At 36.4% G+C, this 17,891-nt stretch overlaps 1 protein-coding gene across 1 annotated transcript in view; it reads left to right on the top strand.

The window, feature by feature from the left end:
* Positions 1–235: 235 nt before the first annotated feature.
* LOC142337757 (uncharacterized) overlaps positions 236–17,891 on the top strand; it is a 68,369-nt gene continuing 50,713 nt past the window's right edge. The window contains exons 1-6 of the mRNA XM_075387253.1: positions 236–876; positions 3,850–4,021; positions 12,007–12,154; positions 12,584–12,849; positions 16,318–16,543; positions 16,937–17,063. Of these exons, the coding sequence (XP_075243368.1) occupies positions 362–876; positions 3,850–4,021; positions 12,007–12,154; positions 12,584–12,849; positions 16,318–16,543; positions 16,937–17,063 (1,454 nt within the window). The 5' untranslated portion in view covers positions 236–361. The remainder of the gene's footprint in view (positions 877–3,849; positions 4,022–12,006; positions 12,155–12,583; positions 12,850–16,317; positions 16,544–16,936; positions 17,064–17,891) is intronic.

The raw sequence follows: 17,891 nt of genomic DNA, 5'->3' as shown, positions 1-17,891 counted from the left end.
CATCAAAATAAATCGCACCTAAAATGTTTTTATACAAAAATCAATTTTTGTTGATATTTTTTTTCTTTCAATCCCAATAGAGTTATGGGAATCAACGGCGGCTATTTTCCGACAATCTGCCGGGTATGTTTTATTGGAGCAGTTATGATCAACTACCGATACCTCGGTATAAATGAAGGCTCATTAATTGCAGTTAATAGAAGCAACACAAGTTTGAAAAATTTTGTAAATCATATGACGTATCAGTCTTGCTCTTGGATAGGCAGGTCGGCAGATATGCATTATTTTTAACCGCCTGTTATAGAAATGAGATTGATGCTTCAGTAGAGAAAATGAAGGCTATGGAAACTTCACTTACATTATGCCAAAAAGCGTGAAATTGCAAAATGTGAATTCACATGAGAAGTCAAATACAAAATGTAGTAGTAGTAGCGAACACATTGATGAGGTTCCAAAGAAAAAACGACGGAAAAGAAAAGAGCGAGAACGGACTCCTGAATACTATCAGCCAATTACAGAGCAGCTACCTCGAGATTTTGATTTATTTAATGGCTTAACTGGTCAGTTTTGTGACCAAAATCAAACCATAGGAAACGTGCCAAATTTGTCATCAGAGCTTGCGGCTGATGCAGCAATTTCAGTTGGTGACGCTTCGGAATTTAATCGTCAAACTTCATCTAACCTTGAAAGACAAGAAAATGCGAGTTTCGTTAACAAACTTGGTAAAGGTAGGAAAAATGACTTGAGCCAGAATGTTCGACCGAATGAGAACTGGGAATTTGTTCAGCCGGAGATCGACAGAGTGAAAGATGAACCACCTGAAGAGGAATCAAAGAGTAATCAGAAAGCTGTTAAGCTAAGCTGGGATAAATCGAGGTAGGTTCAACAGAACATGAAGAAAGGTGTTATGGGAATGGTCAAAATTAACAACCACTCCTCACCCCCCCCCCCCCCCCCCCCCCAAGAAAGAAGCTTGCAACTCCCAAACTATTAGGATTATTGGCAACTAAGTAAACTTTTAACTCTTGATAAAACTTCTAATAATGTTTTTATTGGTGCAAATAATGGATGGGGTTATAAGGGCTAACAGAGAGAGGACATGATTAAGGAGGTCACCTAACCAATTATATAATTCAACCTTTGTTTTTTAAAAATTGTCATTCTATAATTTTGAAATCCTCAGGCTGCTAATATCGCAAGGTTCTGATCGTGATGCAACTACATTCTGAACCTGTTGATTATTTGAGCCTGCTTTTCTTCACATTTCTGCGGAGCAAAGATGTGTAGAAACTTTCAAATTGTATGATTAAAAATATAGCAAGCAGTAGTAACTGGTGTGAAAAAATGACAACCCGGATCTGAGTGTCATAATAATTCAGTACTGAATCATAAAAAATTAATTATGATTTTTTCGATTTCAAGAATTCTGGACAGGGCATTTTATAGCCTGATTTTTGTAAATTTCAGAAACCGTTTCTGATTTTGTTCTCAGACTGAAAAATAGACTGGGTTTGGTCTGCAGAGAATAAAATTTTGATGAGTCATGCACTGAATTTTTTCTGGACAGCCTAAATTTCAGACTGATTTTTTTCTGCACATTAAGACGTTCAGCCTATTTCTTGTTAAAAGAAAAACGTTGTCTGAACTAAAAAAGGTTCAATTTAATAGAGCACATTAGCTGAAATATTCACTCAAAATTGCAGTTTTTGATAAAGAAAATATCAATAAAAGTTGAGTTTTTGCCTGTTTTTAACAGATTTGAAGCCGAAACGTTTATTATGATTCACATTCGAAGTTACATCGAGCTGTGAATTTCCGTAGCTGTGAATCTGGAGCTGTGAATCTGTAGTGATCACGTCTGTGCTGATGTGAACAATGGTCTGTGCTCACTCACTGAGTTCTGAAGTGGCTGTTGCACCATGTACCTGCGCCAACAGCCGCCAGATCGACCATTACCTGCCGTCAAATTCTTCACAGAGATGCGTCTGAAGTTTCAGGTGTCACGAATTTGAACGAATAGTACAGAATATGTCCAAATTTGCATCAGATACATCTGAAATGAATCAAACCAGCCAAGAAAGGTACCGATGAGGGAAATCAGGGAAATAGATTACTGCTTTAATGATTTAAAAACAAATGTGACAAAGTAACAAGTTGAAAAAAGTGCTGTAAACTGTTTACACAGAACTTACATAGAACTCACAGAGAACTCACTTAGAACTCATAGAACAAATGAGAATGGAGTATGAGAGTATTGCTCTGCCGCAATCACCAGCTTCGTACAAATTCTTCAAATACGGCAAGGATTAAAGCCGCTAGATGCCGATACCCCTCGCCTTCACGATCAAAATGACAATCATAATCATGAAAATCATTGAGTTTTATAAGCTTTGTACTTTTGTAGTTAACACCTAAGTTTTCGCTCAAAAAAGTATTGTTATTTGCGACCAACACAGGATCCAGATCTCCACGCCGCATATGCCCAGCAAACTTGGATGGCCAGACAGCCTTTTTGAACTCTAAAAGTTTTTGCAGAATATACCCAATATTTTGCGTTTTTACGTCATTGTCACCAGCAATAACTAAAATATGAGTAAACTCTCGTGCGAATTCCACTAAATCGATAAGGTGTTCGCTCCGACGTCCACCTTCTCCGTCGTACTTTGCTCTGAAAAATTCAGTCACTTTCGATTCAAAAAAAGTAAAACAAAAAAATTGAAAAATTCTCGAAGAAATGGACCCGAAAATTTTCAGTGGCTCGTCCTGGTATAGATATTGCTGCGCGTTTCTTAAATTTGAGTCTCCAAGCACGAGAAAACTCATCGAAAAGAAACAAAAAGTAAGACACAACAAACTTAAAAATGAACCCCCCCCCCACCCACCTCATTGCCCCCCCCCCACCACCACCACCACCACATTGCAATCTTATTTGGACATATTTTGTACTATTCGTTCAAATTCGTGACACCTGAAACCTCAGACGCATTTCTGTGAAGAATTTGACGGCAGGTAATGGTCGATCTGACGGCTGCTTGCGCAGGTACAAGGTGCAACAGCCGCTTCAGAAGTCCGTGAATGAACACATACGAATGTTCACATCAGCACAGATGTGATCCGGGAATTCACAGCTCGGGTAACGAATTGGGGGGGGGGGGGGGGGGGTGTTCAAAGTGGTGGTCGTGGTGGTGGTAGTAGTGGTGGTGGTGGTTGGGGGTGGGAGGGGGGCTTAGGTGCATTTCTTGGATGGGGGGGGGCTTGGGGCGCTCTGTCGCTGTTCTGTTGGGGTGCTCGGTCGCTGTGCTTTGTCTTCTGTTCTGATGAATCTAAATTCTTCAACTGTGTTCAGATGAATCTAAATTCTTCAACTCTGTTCTGATGACTCTAAATTCTTCAATTTACAGATATACTCCTCCTCCCCCCACCCCGTTTTAACAAGCCTCTAGTTAACAAGGTTTCCAGTCCTACTATCAGTCTTTTTACTATTTTGTAACGTGTGCTTACACGATTTTACTTGGTTTTTGCCTGATCGTGCGACACGTTTGCCAAAATTTCCGATTTTCGAAAATTTCATTTTTACTACGATTTTACTCTGATCAGAAAAAACAACAAACTCAGAACAGAATGTCCAGGGACGATTCATGAGAAAAATGTTTCTGGGATTCATGAAAAAAATGTTTCTGGGTTTTCTGGGTTTTACCATTGGATTGTAATGAATCAGTACTGAAAGGCTCTGACACTCGGGTCCGGGAATGTAAGAATCGGTAATCATCAAATTTTCAGGAATTCAAAAAATCAATCAAGGTCTTCTATAAGTGAGTCATAGAGGAGCTGTAGCGTTTTTGTTTGCAGGTCGCAACCGTTGTGGGATGTGGCCTCCCCTCCCCCACCTCTCTCCCCCCAGATATCTGACGACGTGTTCTCCCTTCAGCTAGAGGATGATGATGTCTCCTTGCGTCTCATCCTGCCTCCATCCTCAACAGATTTGCTCATTGAGAATGAACTGCTCATGACAGCTTTAGAGGTATATAAATCACTGTGTTTTAGGATCCTTGCTAGTCCATATTTTTGATAGCATTTTACTATGGTATTTGTGGTGTAGCTGTCGGATTTGTTCAACTTGTAGCTATTGCAATCAAGTTGAAGTTGGTTTCTACATATATTGACTCTAACTTGGCATTCGTGTTTATATTAGAGGCAGGGTTTTCTTGGCTCATTCAGGTGCAGTCGGGAGAATGCTGTTGGAATTGATGAGAGCTATTTTTTTTATTATATTGCACACTTAAAACAATTTAAAAATGTGACGGGTGGAACAAATAATAGACGGGAAACGATAGCTGAAGCCTATTGGTTTCATCGTAGTTTTTTAAAAAATAAAGAATTTGAATTTTATTATGGCGCTGTCTTTTTACAATTTAAAGCATTGGGGATATACTGGTACTCTTGTTTGTACACGTCGTACAAAAGACTACAGAGCACTAGTAGAATACCAGGTCTTCGGATGTAAAAAAAGTTGAGCCTATTACAAGTGATAGAGGTTTGTTGCAAGCAAGAGTGCTTGCGTTTTTGAGGTATGTGAGTATTGATAATGGCAATTTAGACGCAAACAATTTTGCTAACTTTTGCTATTTTCAAATTTTGTGTGAAGTTTGGACATTCAGGGGCGAGGGTAAGTTCTCTGGAACTTGCAGATGGTTCAATGGATTGATGTCGGTGACACAAAAATTGTTTCGTATTCATTAACTTCTTGAATATTATGGCCTTTCAGCTAATTTTTTTTTCAGTTTTTGCACTTTTTCCCATCTGTTTATCTCCTATCTGTCCTGTATCCCCTATATTTTGGTTTCTTTGGTAACGTCGGAAAAGAAAGTGGAGCAAAAAAGCGAGTTTTGCGGTGTGAAATTTTGTTCTAGTATGTATAAGAATTTTTGAGAGTGAAATAGTTTTTGAACAAAAATTCGTTTTCGCGATTGTGGGTTTTTATCACGGCAACTTATCTGCTTTTACTGTTTTTCGAATTTGGTAAATATTTAGTTCAGGATTTTTTTCGGTTATTCGTTTCTCTACTTTGCTAGACAAATGTTTCGCTGTACATCATTTTGCCGTTTTTAGACATCTTAGGTAAAACCGTTTTTAGTTCCGAACTCTTAAATTTTTGCTTTTAATATGCTAAAAACAGCTCTACCATTTTGATTATATATCTTGGCAGTTTTAAGCTGAGTGTAGGTATAATGAGGTGACCTTTTGCAATTCAAAGTCTTATTTTTTAAAGATTTGTTCTCATATATTTAATAATTTTGAAGTTCAAATATAGGTGTTGATTTTTGAGCACTCCAAAGCAAAAATTGGAGTGAAAAGGGGGGTTTGCGGCATGACTTTTTCACTCCTTTTCTAAGTAAAGTGAGAAAACATGCTCTCACTAAAAATTCGCTTGTTTGATAGTGCTTTTTTTTACAATATTTAGACTTATTTTTTCCCTGTATCGGAGCCATTTGGTACATTACGTGGCCATTGTCTGATAAATCGAGATTACATAGTCGGTTTTGTCGGGTTTTTTCTGCGACGCATGTTCTAAGATTGGAGTTGTATGCGTGTGTAGAAACGAGTGACACTGGGTTTCTTTAGTTCAAAATTGAAAGTACTTATAATTAGCCCCTTTTTCAACGATACAGTAGCTAATGGAAGGAAGCCTTGTTCGTGATTAACTTCGGAAGTTTCCCTCTTGATGCCATTTGTTGATTAGGAAGACATGTAGTGGTTTTAAAATTACCCTTAGCCCACTGTTCACCAGACCAATCAAGTCTTAGAATTTGGTCTCATTTAATTACTTATAAAATTCGGGCAATAAACTTCTACAAATTACAAAGGTTATTGAAGTTCGATTTTTCGGACATTGGCCGCGCAACGTCGGAATTTTTGGAATTGTTTTTAAAGTCCCTTTGTTCAATGAGTTTTTTTTTAAATTTGTCTGCCTCTATTTATGTTATGCACAACTATTTCATCAAAAAGCGAGAATTTTTTGGGTTTGCTTTCACTAACACGTTCAGCAGCTGAATTTATTTACTTGACGTCTTTTTCTACATTCTTGGCAGGAAATCTTAAATGAATTGTGTGATCAATTCTATGATCATACGTAAATTATCTCACTCAGAAAATGACTTTGGGTCTACACTCACTACTAAATTTTAATTGAGAATATTGAATTCAACAGAGGTTAGGCATAGTGATTTTTAATTGCTCTCGAATGTGAAGCCATTATTGTAAACGTGCCTTTTCTATGCTTTTTTATTTTTGCTTGACCGTTCTTGCGCTTTTCTTGTATAATCTTTTATTTCTCAAGTGATTTTTTTACGCACTTCTTGATTTTTGAGTGATTTCAATTGCACTCACTCCGAAATAAAGTTTGTTGTTTAAGTAAAATCGACTGTTAGAGATACGATGACAAAGCCCTCATAGCCAATTGGATAACCCTTTGTCAAGGTGAATGAATTGGACTCAGGAGGTCGGGGTTCGAACCCTCACATCGTCTGATGTTTTTGCGGCCATAAAAAAAAAATTTAAGCATCGCCTGTCCTTTGAGAGCAAGCTTTCCGACGCTAGTCGGTTTATATTTATTAAGCCTTCTTACCTGCGAATCATTATTATTACATTTTAAAATAGGGTTAAAATTTGCGCGTAGTGCTTTGTCTTTAGTTTTAATGGCCTTATTGTTCCCCAATATCATTGTCTGATTTGCGGCTATTTTTTCGGCCATCTTTTGGGTCTTTTATTTTGTTTGCAAAACTTGTATTCTTTTAGTCTTACTCTTATTTGCATTGCAATGTTTCGACACAGATTTTGCATAAAAAGTGGATGATTCGCGGAACCTAAAGTATACCATCCTCAGCGACATAGGTAATCCAGACCCAACATTATTTTCTATCTGATTGAAATTAAATTTTGATATAGCATTTGCTGCTGTTAAGTATTGCGGAATCTAGGAGTACGCTAGTGTGCCAACTTAAAATCTAAAGCACGATGGGGCATCAAGTTTGACTCCTGTGTTCCTCCTGATGCAAGAGTTAACGTTATCAAGCTATCTTGTCAGCTTTACTACTATGACCAAAATCTCTGACCTGAACATTTTGGAGCTGTATTATTTTGATCTCAAATTTGAGTCGGACACATCAACGAGATGCACGTAAACGCATTCCTTATTTCATGAAGACCGACATTGATGAAAATTTTCGAAGCGAATTTATTAATGACGAAAATGCGTTAATGTCAGAGGAATCACAGCATCCTCGAAAACTTCGAAAAACAAGACGTTTTTTAAAATTAAGGGTTAGGCCTCCGCTCTGTATACTGGAATTCTACAACTATACCAAAAGTCTAAGCGATAAAATTCAACTTGGATGGGTGTTAATAGCATCGGTTGCGTTAAAGTATTCGTACCGTCGTCCTTCAGCCGTATAAAAAGCCATCAGCAAAGAAATCGAATTATAAGGCAGTGATGACTTATTATTATTGCCCAACTCATATCTCCTTGTAACGAGACTCAACTCATATCTCCTTGTAACGCTTTTTGATTTAAACGGAAGTTATAAGCGGAGAATTGATTTTATGAAGGACAACTGTTTCCGTTTCAGTTTTCGTTGAACAAGTGATCTATCGAGTAACTGTACATGGTATAGCTGAACGTCATTCTCACCAACTCATTTGTAATAAACATACACTTCTGAGTGGAGTCTGCAACATAGTCAGATCACATTGCCGTAGATTTGTGAGACTGCCTTTATCACACTAACTTTATCAATGCACAGGTGACTGAGAAGCGCAAAACTTAAAATTTACAATTCTGCAACTGCCAACTATTGACTGTCATCTAAGCGGTTGCTAAAGAGGTGCATAATATTAGCTGTTGGTGGCTACTGTCATTTAGTTAGCATAAGTGCACAAATAAATTATTAGTGAGCAATGTCATCAAATTGTAGAGCACTGTTAAACGACTTAAGCTAAAAAATCATTTTTTAAGCAATACTAGGTGAGATTTTAAAGCCATTAATTTGAATATTGAATCATATATGTATATCAGAGTGTTGTCCCTCTACTTTATTCGAAAAATATGCCAAGTTCGGTCAGAAATATGTACCATCGCCTTAAAAATGTAATAAAAGCGCTATTCATTACAGCCCATAGGAAAGCTGGAAATTAGAGAAGTTTTAAAACTATCTGGGCTATGAAAAAGAGGCGTAATAATCTTTTTTCAGCAAGTGCTCCTGATTGCTTCTGCTTGACTATTAACATTGCGAAATTCAAAAATAACTGTAAAACAGGTGACTAATCTTCTTGCATAACAAAATAGCTGGACGAATCAGAATTTCGAATCAACGATACTTTAGTATTCGGGGCGTCCTGTTTAGTGGTTCTGCGCATTGCCGGCTTTCGCCCAGCTAGCAATATGTAATTTAATCCAAGGAAATCAGTATTGCATTGGTACGTTTTTGTTAGTTTAGTAAGATATGTTTATTTGCTGGAACTCCTTGGAAGCACTCTGTGTCAAACAGTGTAACGAATCAGCAACCTTTCATGCTTCAAATTGCAGAGCAGATTTGACAAAAAGTGTTTTTTTTGTATCAGGATGCTTGCACATCGATGGAGCAACTTTCCGCAAGGCGGGAATGTGAATCTTTTGATACTTTTAAAAAACAACTCAAAACGTTTGTTCTATTTATATTTTTGAATCAAACAATTTTGAGACAAGAAAAAGTGGATAAATCCTATTTATCGTCATCATCTGTTCACCTCAACGAGAGAGTTTTAAAAAACAGAAACAAATCATTTAAACCTGACAAAATCTAGCAAAAATTAAATGTCTTATTTGCCATTTCGTTATAGGGTTAAAAGGTTTCTTTATTTTTGAGTCTTCAATGAGAGTTTTTTAATGAGACTAATTGCTCTCGAACGAAGTTTGAAGCAATTATTATAAACGTGTCTTTTTAATGCAAAATTTCGCTTGACTGTTTTCTGCTAGAACGTTCTTTGACTTCTCAAGTGACTTTTTCACGCTTTCGTTCTTCATTTTTGAGTGATCGCTATTGTTCTCACTCCGAAGTAAAGATTATTGCTAGAATGAAATCCGTTGCAGCATAGCAACGGCGTGGTTGACTAATTTTGCATCCATAAAGAAAAATTTATATAGGCTATAGCTCCTGAATGAAATTACTTCGCCTGTGGTTCGAGAGCAATTCCTCCGACATTAATCTGTTTATGTTTAATAGCCGCCCTCATCTTCTCAGCCGGCTATTATAGCGCTCCTATTTTTACAATTCAAAGAATTTGAATTGTATTAGGGCGCTGTCTTTTTTTTAAAGATCTGTTCACACATTTTCATGATTTTTGAAGTCAAATTGGAGTGGTTTTGTGGCGTGAATTTTTTTCGCTCTAATTTTAAAGTAGAGTGCGAAAATGGTGTTTGAACAAAAATTCGGTTTCTCGGTAGTGGTTTTTTGATCACATGCGGCAATTTCACTCTGATTTTTACTGTTTTTTTTCGATTTTTTGGATCGGATTTTTTTCTAAATGGTTTTCCCAATCCATTCACAGCTCATTCTAGGCCTAGTTTTTTGTTTGAATTAAATTTTCATTTCTCGCTAGTGGTTTTTTTGTTCACATGCGGCATTTTGACATTGATTTTTTGTTTTTTTCCCTATTTTTTGATCTGATTTTTTTAAAATGGTTTTCTCAAGTCACTCATAGTCCATTCTAGGTCTAGTTTTTCTGTTTATTCAATGAAAATTCTTTGAATTGTACGTCAGGACTTGTCCTGCTATGTTTTTTTACTTCGTCGAATAAAAAATGTTTCGCTTTACCTCATTTTGCCGCTTTTTCAACATTTTGCGTGAAATCTTTTTGACTTCTCTAGGCTAGTTTCTCTCGTCTCTCATTCTGCTAACAGTGATTTTGAACATCAGTTGCTCAGCAAAGCAATTCAAATTGAACAGAGTCAGTATAAAAATTGAAGTCAGAAGTAGAAACGGGATAAACCCATAAAGCCCAATTTTAGATGCCCGCTATTTGAACGTCATTCCTATAAGTCTTAGTTACCATCTCTAATGCTTATTGGTATTGATAGTAGCCCCCTGTAGCCTCTCTAAGAAACAGAAGTACACTATGTTCAACTACGAAATGCCATCAAAATAAATTGGACTTAAAAAATGTTTTGTACAAAAATCTTTTCTTTTCAATATCTTCAATTCTTTCAATCGCAATCATGCTTATTGGAATCAACGGCGGCTATTTTCCGGCAATCTGCCGGGCATGTTTTCAATTGCCTTCATGCTTAAATGAAGATTGTTGCTTATATAAAAATGAGTGTTAGCGGATGTGTGTCAACGCCCTTGTGGCGCAGTGGCTAAGATGTCTGACTGCTTTCCTGAAGGTCGCGGGTTCGAACTGCTAGCTGGTGTATTTTTTTGAACCCAGAAAATCTTCAGTTACAACCCTAAATTAAACTGCCCCGCCTGTCGTTCGAGAGCAAATCATCCGATGTTAGTCGGTTTATGTTTGTTAAAGGAATTTTTTGCGTTCTAAAAATTTTAGTTGTTCTTTTTTGGTGGCATATATTGTCTCTTCATAATCTGGCGTGTTAATGATTTTGAATTTTAAACAAGGAATTTGTTGCTCCGTAGGAGTTGAACACTACACGTATATTCTTCTATAATATTGAACTACGGCACATAACAAAAAGAGATTCGATGAAATTGACGCTTCGAGAGGACAGACAACAGGATCTTAAGATCCGCGAGCGTCTGCCCCAATGGCAAAACCGTTGTTAATTTATTTCGCACAAATAAACTAACACTATTTAAACTTAAAAAAACGTAATTTTTTTATAGTAAGGGTCCATGGATCTGCATGTTGTATTATGTCGTGTGTAGTTTTGATGTATTATACTCAGACGAATGCACTAGAGAGGATTTATACCCGGCAGAAAGAAAAAAAGCATCTTTATAGATCAAATTTTATACTCCCAATTTACCAATAATATGAAGTCCAACATCCGAACACGAATGAACAATTCCTCTCCCCGTACGCAAAAGAGCTGCGGTACTTACAGCGGAAAGCCTCGAATTATTACTTTGTTGGCTATGAGAACTAAGAACACCTAGTTCCATAACCACAGTTTTAGAAAGTGTTAGCGAATTGTTGTTCTTTCCGCAAGTTTTTGGGTGTTGTCCCCTAAGTGGATAATCCTAAGGCGTCAATTTGTTAGTTTCACTGAATTGAAGATTTTATATTCATGTTATTGATTATATTACCTAATTTTGAAAAAGACATTAGCGTTTTCAGAGTCGCGGTTTCAGTTTGGCACATATTGATCTTTCTGATTTTTTAATACTTCATGAGGTTAAAAGTGTTCTGTACTTTAATTTGCTTCATTTTTTAATAATGTGTTTTAGACATTTTTGGAGAAGTTTTCTTCAGAAAGATGCAAATTTTTTGGTTGCCTCAATTCGGCGTTTTTTATCTTTTTTATACCGTATTTTTGTCTATTTCTTGGAAGCGTCTATTTTTTGTCTGGTGTCAATACTGTTACCGCTATTTTTAAAGTAAATTTGAAGTGATGCTCATTTTGCCCTGATTTCTAAAAATTGGCTAAAAATTCGAGTAATAGTTTAAATTTGAGCCCATATGATTTCATAACCCCCACGAAAAAAAATCAGATTAAAATTTTTATTCTCTGCATTTTTTAATAGGGCCCTATTTTAATTATATCAATCTGCCGAAATTGAATGAACAAAAATATAGCTCTCAAACATTAATATGGGGAACGAAGAAACATTGCCGTTGACTGAAAACCTAATCAGAAAATTTCAAAAGCGAATTGGTTCAACAAAAAATTTCATTTCTCGAGAAAACTCAAAGTTGAGTTTTTTGAGGCGTGAAATTTTTTGAAACCATGTACTTTATTTTTTGTTTATATTGCCTTAATTGTAGGCTGCTTTAGCTTTGCATGAATGTATTCAGGCGTACGAAGTGTTACGGCGTTTCCACCAGCTGTTGCGACTTACACCCTTCACGTTTGAGGACCTCTGTGTTGCTTTGCAGCTAGCTGAGGAAAACACACAGTTGTTGGCTGAGATTCACATGGCACTTATGAGAGTCATCATTAAATGTGAGTGCATTGTTTTGGGAGTTCTTTTTTTTCTTGTCGTGATTTCCTGTCCAATCTGTATTCTGTTCAATTCACTAAAGTTCAAATGTACGATCACTGCGAAGTTCTTTATACCATACCTAATCAATTCTTAAATTGTCCTAATACGGAAACGTTAAAAGGCCAAGATATTTGACTTTCAGTGGCAGAAATAGAAGAATAAAACTATGACAGAATCTTCATAGAAAGCACTTTAATGAGAGCCAATGTTCCTAATGAGAGCCAAAGTGTAGAAATAATGCTCAAATTAATAACAGAAAAGGCGATTACAAGAGTTTGACGAGCATTTAATAGAAAAGCACTAAAAGCTTAATTGACGAAACGAGATAGCCAAGAAACAAAAGGGAACATTTGAGTTGAACATCATCTAATTTGACTACCTTTTTACAGCAGAGGAATCGTTCGGGTTCACCTTCACACCCGCCGACTGCAAATCAACATTCGACTTCATTATTCACTACATTGATGAGGCCACGTGGCCTGTGATCGTATCAGACTACATAATGTCATTGGAGTCACCATTGCATCACTTGGAGGAAACAGAGAATGTGGAAACTTGTGTTCGGCCAGACAGTGCTATTGAAACTGCTCAGAAGGCAGTAACAATGCCACAGTATCCATTTGTCAATGCAGCTTATCGTCTTGTAGTGCTTAAGGTTTGTTACATTGTCTTCAGTAAAAACTGTGCATTATACTCGTTGGAGTTCTACAGTTCTACCATTCTATCATTCCAATATGTCGTCCGTGATGGGTTTTAGTGTGAATACTTTGGAAACTCCGATAAAAAACCCGACGGGAATGTCTTACTTTCATTAAAATCTGCATATTTGTACTTAGTCGCAAAGCTTAATTGAATTGGTCTGTTTTCATAAATAATGGCCACAAAGCGATTTCTGATTCTGATGTTGGCCACCTCTTGGGTTTTTTACGACTCGAAGAGGGTATTGGTTTTCTAAAGGTTTTTAAAACGGAAGTACTATTCGTTCAGACGGCATTTTGACCTAAACGCGAAAGAAAGTAAAGTTGCCATGTGAACTAATTTTTTCAATGCGAGAGAAGACTTTTGATCATGCGCTGCAATCAGTGAATGACCTTTCGACTTTGAAAAAAGTTTTTGGACAGAATGTCGCGTATAGATAACCATTTTAAGCCGTTTTTTGTCCAATCGGCCGACTGTTTTTGCTTAGAATTTTGTTTATTAATAGCCGCCGTCAGCCTCTCAAACGACTATTATTTAGGCGCTCTCCTTTTTACAATTCAAAGAATTTGAATCGTATTGGGGCGCTGTCTTTTAAGATCATCTGTTCACACATTTTCATGATTTTGAATTCAAATTGGTGTGGTGATTTTGGTCACGCCGAAACTGGAAGTGGAGCGAAAAAGCTATTAGTTTTGCGGCGTGAAATTTTTTCGCTCTAATTTTATAGCAGAGTGAGAAAACGGTGTTTGAACAAAAATTCGGTTTCTCGCTAGTGGTTTTTGTTCACATGCGGCAATTTCCGCTTTTTTCGATTTTTTGGATCAAATTCTTTTCTAAATGTTTTACACAATCCATTCATAGTTCATCCTAGGCCTAGTTTTTTGTGAGAACCAAATCCCATTTCTAGCTGTTGGTTTTTTGTTCACATACGTTATTTTGACATTGATTCTTATTTTGTTTTTTGATCTGATTTTTTTTTAAAAAGGTTTTCCCAATTAACTCATAGTCCGTTCTAGGTCTAGTTTTTTGTTTAGTCAATGGAAAATTTTTTAATTACGTCAGGACTTGTCCTGCTATGTTTTTTTTCGCTTTACCTTTTGATCACGTTTTTCGTTTTACATAAGTCACGACTTTCACTTCTGACTTACCTCTTTCACTGTTTCAACTGAATGGTTTTTAAATCCTTTCACTCAATGAATTACGCATGATAATGACTACAGTCAAGGTCAAAAAGAGCAAAATCAAATGAGACGGGATAAACCGATAAAGCCCGGTCATTAAGTCATTGAGAATTAGGTTATCAAAGTTCATTTGAGTTTGCTAGCTGACATTGGTATTAAGCTCATTAGCTTTCACTTTAGAAGCTGAATTAAGTATAGTTTTAGAATCCAACTGAAGCTGCACGCTGAATTAGAATACTTTTCGACACTGAAAAAATAGACCATTTTGGTCAATTCATCTCTTCTTTTTTTTCTGTTTCAATCCCAATGTTTATCAATTGCGTCAACGGCGGCTATTTTCCGCAATCTGCCGGCTATGTTTGTTTGTAGAATTAATTTTAAATGGAAGCTTTACTAATATGTGAACCTCTGTATTTGATACCACCGTGTTTTGAGAGTCTAATAATGCCTTCCAAGTTCTAATTGAGCAGATTAAAAAATCAATGCATATGGCAATTTTCATTTGTTATTTCATTCATTGAATGTATCTTTATAACATGACATATTTTTGTTTTATAGAATTGCACACATGCTTGCCCAATTTTGTCATTTTTTGTCCAATTGTTCTCAGTTTTTTGTTTGCTTCTTGGAGGTAATTACTGGAATAAGTTTTTTGTATACTGCATAATTGGATCCTAATTTTCAACTATGTTTCTAGATTCTCATCCATACAGAAGGGTAGCTGTATAATTCTATGGTAAATAGGAAAATGTAATCGTTTTTCTACATAATTTATTATTATTTTATTTTTAGTTTTCAAAAATCAAATGTTTTTTGTTTTTCACGTGTTTTTGATTGTCGTTATTCTCCGCAATCTATCAGTCTATCATTTTCTTAAACCTATTTTTCTAATCGGGTCTGCTTTTAGTTGTTAAAAATAATCGTTTTACTTTTTTCTTAGATTTTTGTTTGCAATTGATTTCATTTGACATAGTGTGGCACTGAGAATTTGATTGAAATGCAGTTTAAACATTTTGACTGATAATTATTTTCTACAGATTTTATTGGGGATTTAGTTAGATTTTAGGCGATTTTCTGCCTTTGAAGTATATTCTGTTTCTTTTGTCTTTTTGTTTGAGTTATTGCAAATATTTTGCTGAATGTTTTTCGGCGATTTTTGGCCAATTGTATCGTTTTATTGACTTTATGGGCAATTGAATTAAAACTTAATGCCTTCGGGCTCTTTTTAAGGGATGCAATTTTTCCACAAAGTTGTCTTTCTTTGCAATTTGACAAAAAATTTAAAAATACACATTTTATCATTTTGCTCCGTTTTATGATGAGAGATGCCTGTGAGCTCATTTTGCTAGTTTGCATGAAGCAATTGTTTTCGTTTGTATGTGGACTCGGAGTCCATGAAATTTAAATTGAATTTCCAAATTTTTCGTGTTAATTTCTGACGAATTTTCTTCTTTGACTTAAGAATGTTGTTCTCTGCTTTGATTCGTTCTGCAAGGATGTTTTAGCCATTTGAAAAGCCAGTTCTTTGTCGGATACGACTTCGAGTCGTTTCCGGATTTCTTCCGACTATGTTTTTCATTTCGTCGTCAAGATTTGTTACGACCATATGACGTCACAATCACTTCAAGCCTACTTTTTGTTCATTCTTTCTTGCAATTTCAACTGAATTGCGTGCGTGACGTCATTTTTCACTCTTTGTGACAATATTTTTTTGTTCATTCACCTTATTATGTTTTTGGTTACACGTGACTTACCTCACTCTTGAAATTAACTTCCTCACTCTGAAATTGACTTTTCTTTAGAGGAAAGTCAAAGAGATGAAGTAAAATAAGTGCGTGTCATTCTAATTGAAGGGTTTTTGAGCAGCAATTAGTTAAACAGATCTTTAATCAAAATATAACGTCTCAGCATTTTAAAAAAGTTTTTTTGGTCTGTTCCTTCTTATCTTTTTGAGGCATCAGTTCTGCGAAGCTATTGCGGCTATTTTCTGGCAATCTGCCAGCTATGTTTTTTAATGTTATACGAACTGTCAGAACGGTATATGCGTCTCCATTGTACGGGTAAGAACCACGAACGCCCTCCCCCTTGTAAGCCCCCCTCCCGCCTCCCCCTTGTAAGCCAGACAATTACGGTATTTAACATTGCCTAATTGAGCCATTTCCAGTTTTTTGTCGGTTGCTCTATTAACGAGTGAAGGTGCAATCATTTCTTTCTTGTCTCAGAAGTTTTTATTTTTTCAACAGGTCCTGGTTGATATATTTGTGGACTTGGAAATTGTGCGTAATGAAATAAACTCAGATGGCCAGATCACTTATGACACGAAGTGCAGACGATGTGGGGATCCTGGCAACTTACTGTGTTGCGACAACTGTGACGCTGTCTATCATCTCCAGTGCATTCGACCACCCTTGGAGTCCATTCCTGACAGTCAGTGGTTGTGTCCTCTCTGCGATGTCAATCAGTTGCCAGGTTATTATTTAATTGCCCTCTATGAAGTTTGAAGCAATTAGTGTAGCGCGGCTGAAGAATCGAACCCCTGTCTGTCTTTCGTTCGACGTTTGTCGGTTATGTTTGTAATGCGCTTTGACCGTTCTGAGAGTTTAGAACGAAACAGTGACAGATTATTGGGTCATCAGGGTGAAAAGGGCGGAGCTTACAACCTTAACATATGTTTAATATGAGAACTGTTAGCAAACCTTGACCTGGAAGTTTTTAGCTAACCATTTACTGAGCAAAAATGATACAAAACATTGCAGCCGGTGGTTACTGGAGGATTGCTAATAAGTTTCCAAACATTTCCATTTTCCAGATGTATCACTTTTTTCCAATTATCACAAATTAATTGAACCCATGTTGAATTAGGTGTCAGTGAAGCAACATTGTCAGAGGAAGCGGACGATTGCGTTTCTGTGTTGAGTCCGAGGAACGATTGTCTGGGATACGACAGACATCTGAGAAGATATTGGTTCATCAGCAGGCGCCTCATAGTGTCAGTAAGATTTAATATGTTGCATTTAATAATGTGTGCTGTACCGTTCCAAATAAAAAATATAATTGGTGAAAATCGCAAATATGAAAATCTCAAGCTCCAATTGTTATATCGGTCTGTACCCGTTTCAGAACTTATCTAAGTCCTATTCTTTTGTTTCGTGTTATAGTTAAAAGTTGTTCTGATAGTTTGTAAGATCTGAAGTTAATAGCAAATTACCCCAAAAATATGTTTTTAATAACCAAGGCGCGATAGCGAGGCCCTTTTTGTTTTCATCGTTGTTTTTTACGACACAAAAGAGTAAACTGAAGCTTTTGCTAGCTGCGAAGCTGTAAGCTGAGCGTAGCTATATTGCGGTGCTCTTGGTTTTTATTACGACTCGAAGAGGAGTATTGGTTTTCTCTCGGTCTTTTTTTACAGGAAGTAGATTTGTTCACGCGGCATTTTGACCTAAAAGCGAAAGTGAGAAAAGCTGTCTTGGTGAAGATTTTCGCTAAGCGACAGAAGTTTCTTGATCATGTGCTGCGTTTAGTGAATGACTTTTTGACTTTGAAAAGTAGTTTTTGACTGAATGGCACATATAGATAACCGTTTTTAGCCGTTTTTTCGTCTAAGTGGCCCACTTTTTTTGCTTTTAATTTTGTTTCTTGTATAAATAAAGTTTATTCGATACTATATTGAAATTCAAACACCGGAAATTGATGCCACATTGTTTTGCAGAGCCTGAAAATGCGTTTCAAGTTGAAAATTGGCACATATTTTTTTGATTTTTTTAGTTAATTTTTGGCTTCTTTTCTATTAATTTCTTCATTTTTGGATCTTTTAACC

This window comes from Convolutriloba macropyga, chromosome 4 (genome assembly GCF_964194025.1).
Source record: "Convolutriloba macropyga chromosome 4, txConMacr16.3, whole genome shotgun sequence".
NCBI lineage: Eukaryota > Metazoa > Xenacoelomorpha > Acoela > Convolutidae > Convolutriloba > Convolutriloba macropyga.
This window is presented reverse-complemented; position numbering and strand designations above follow the sequence as displayed.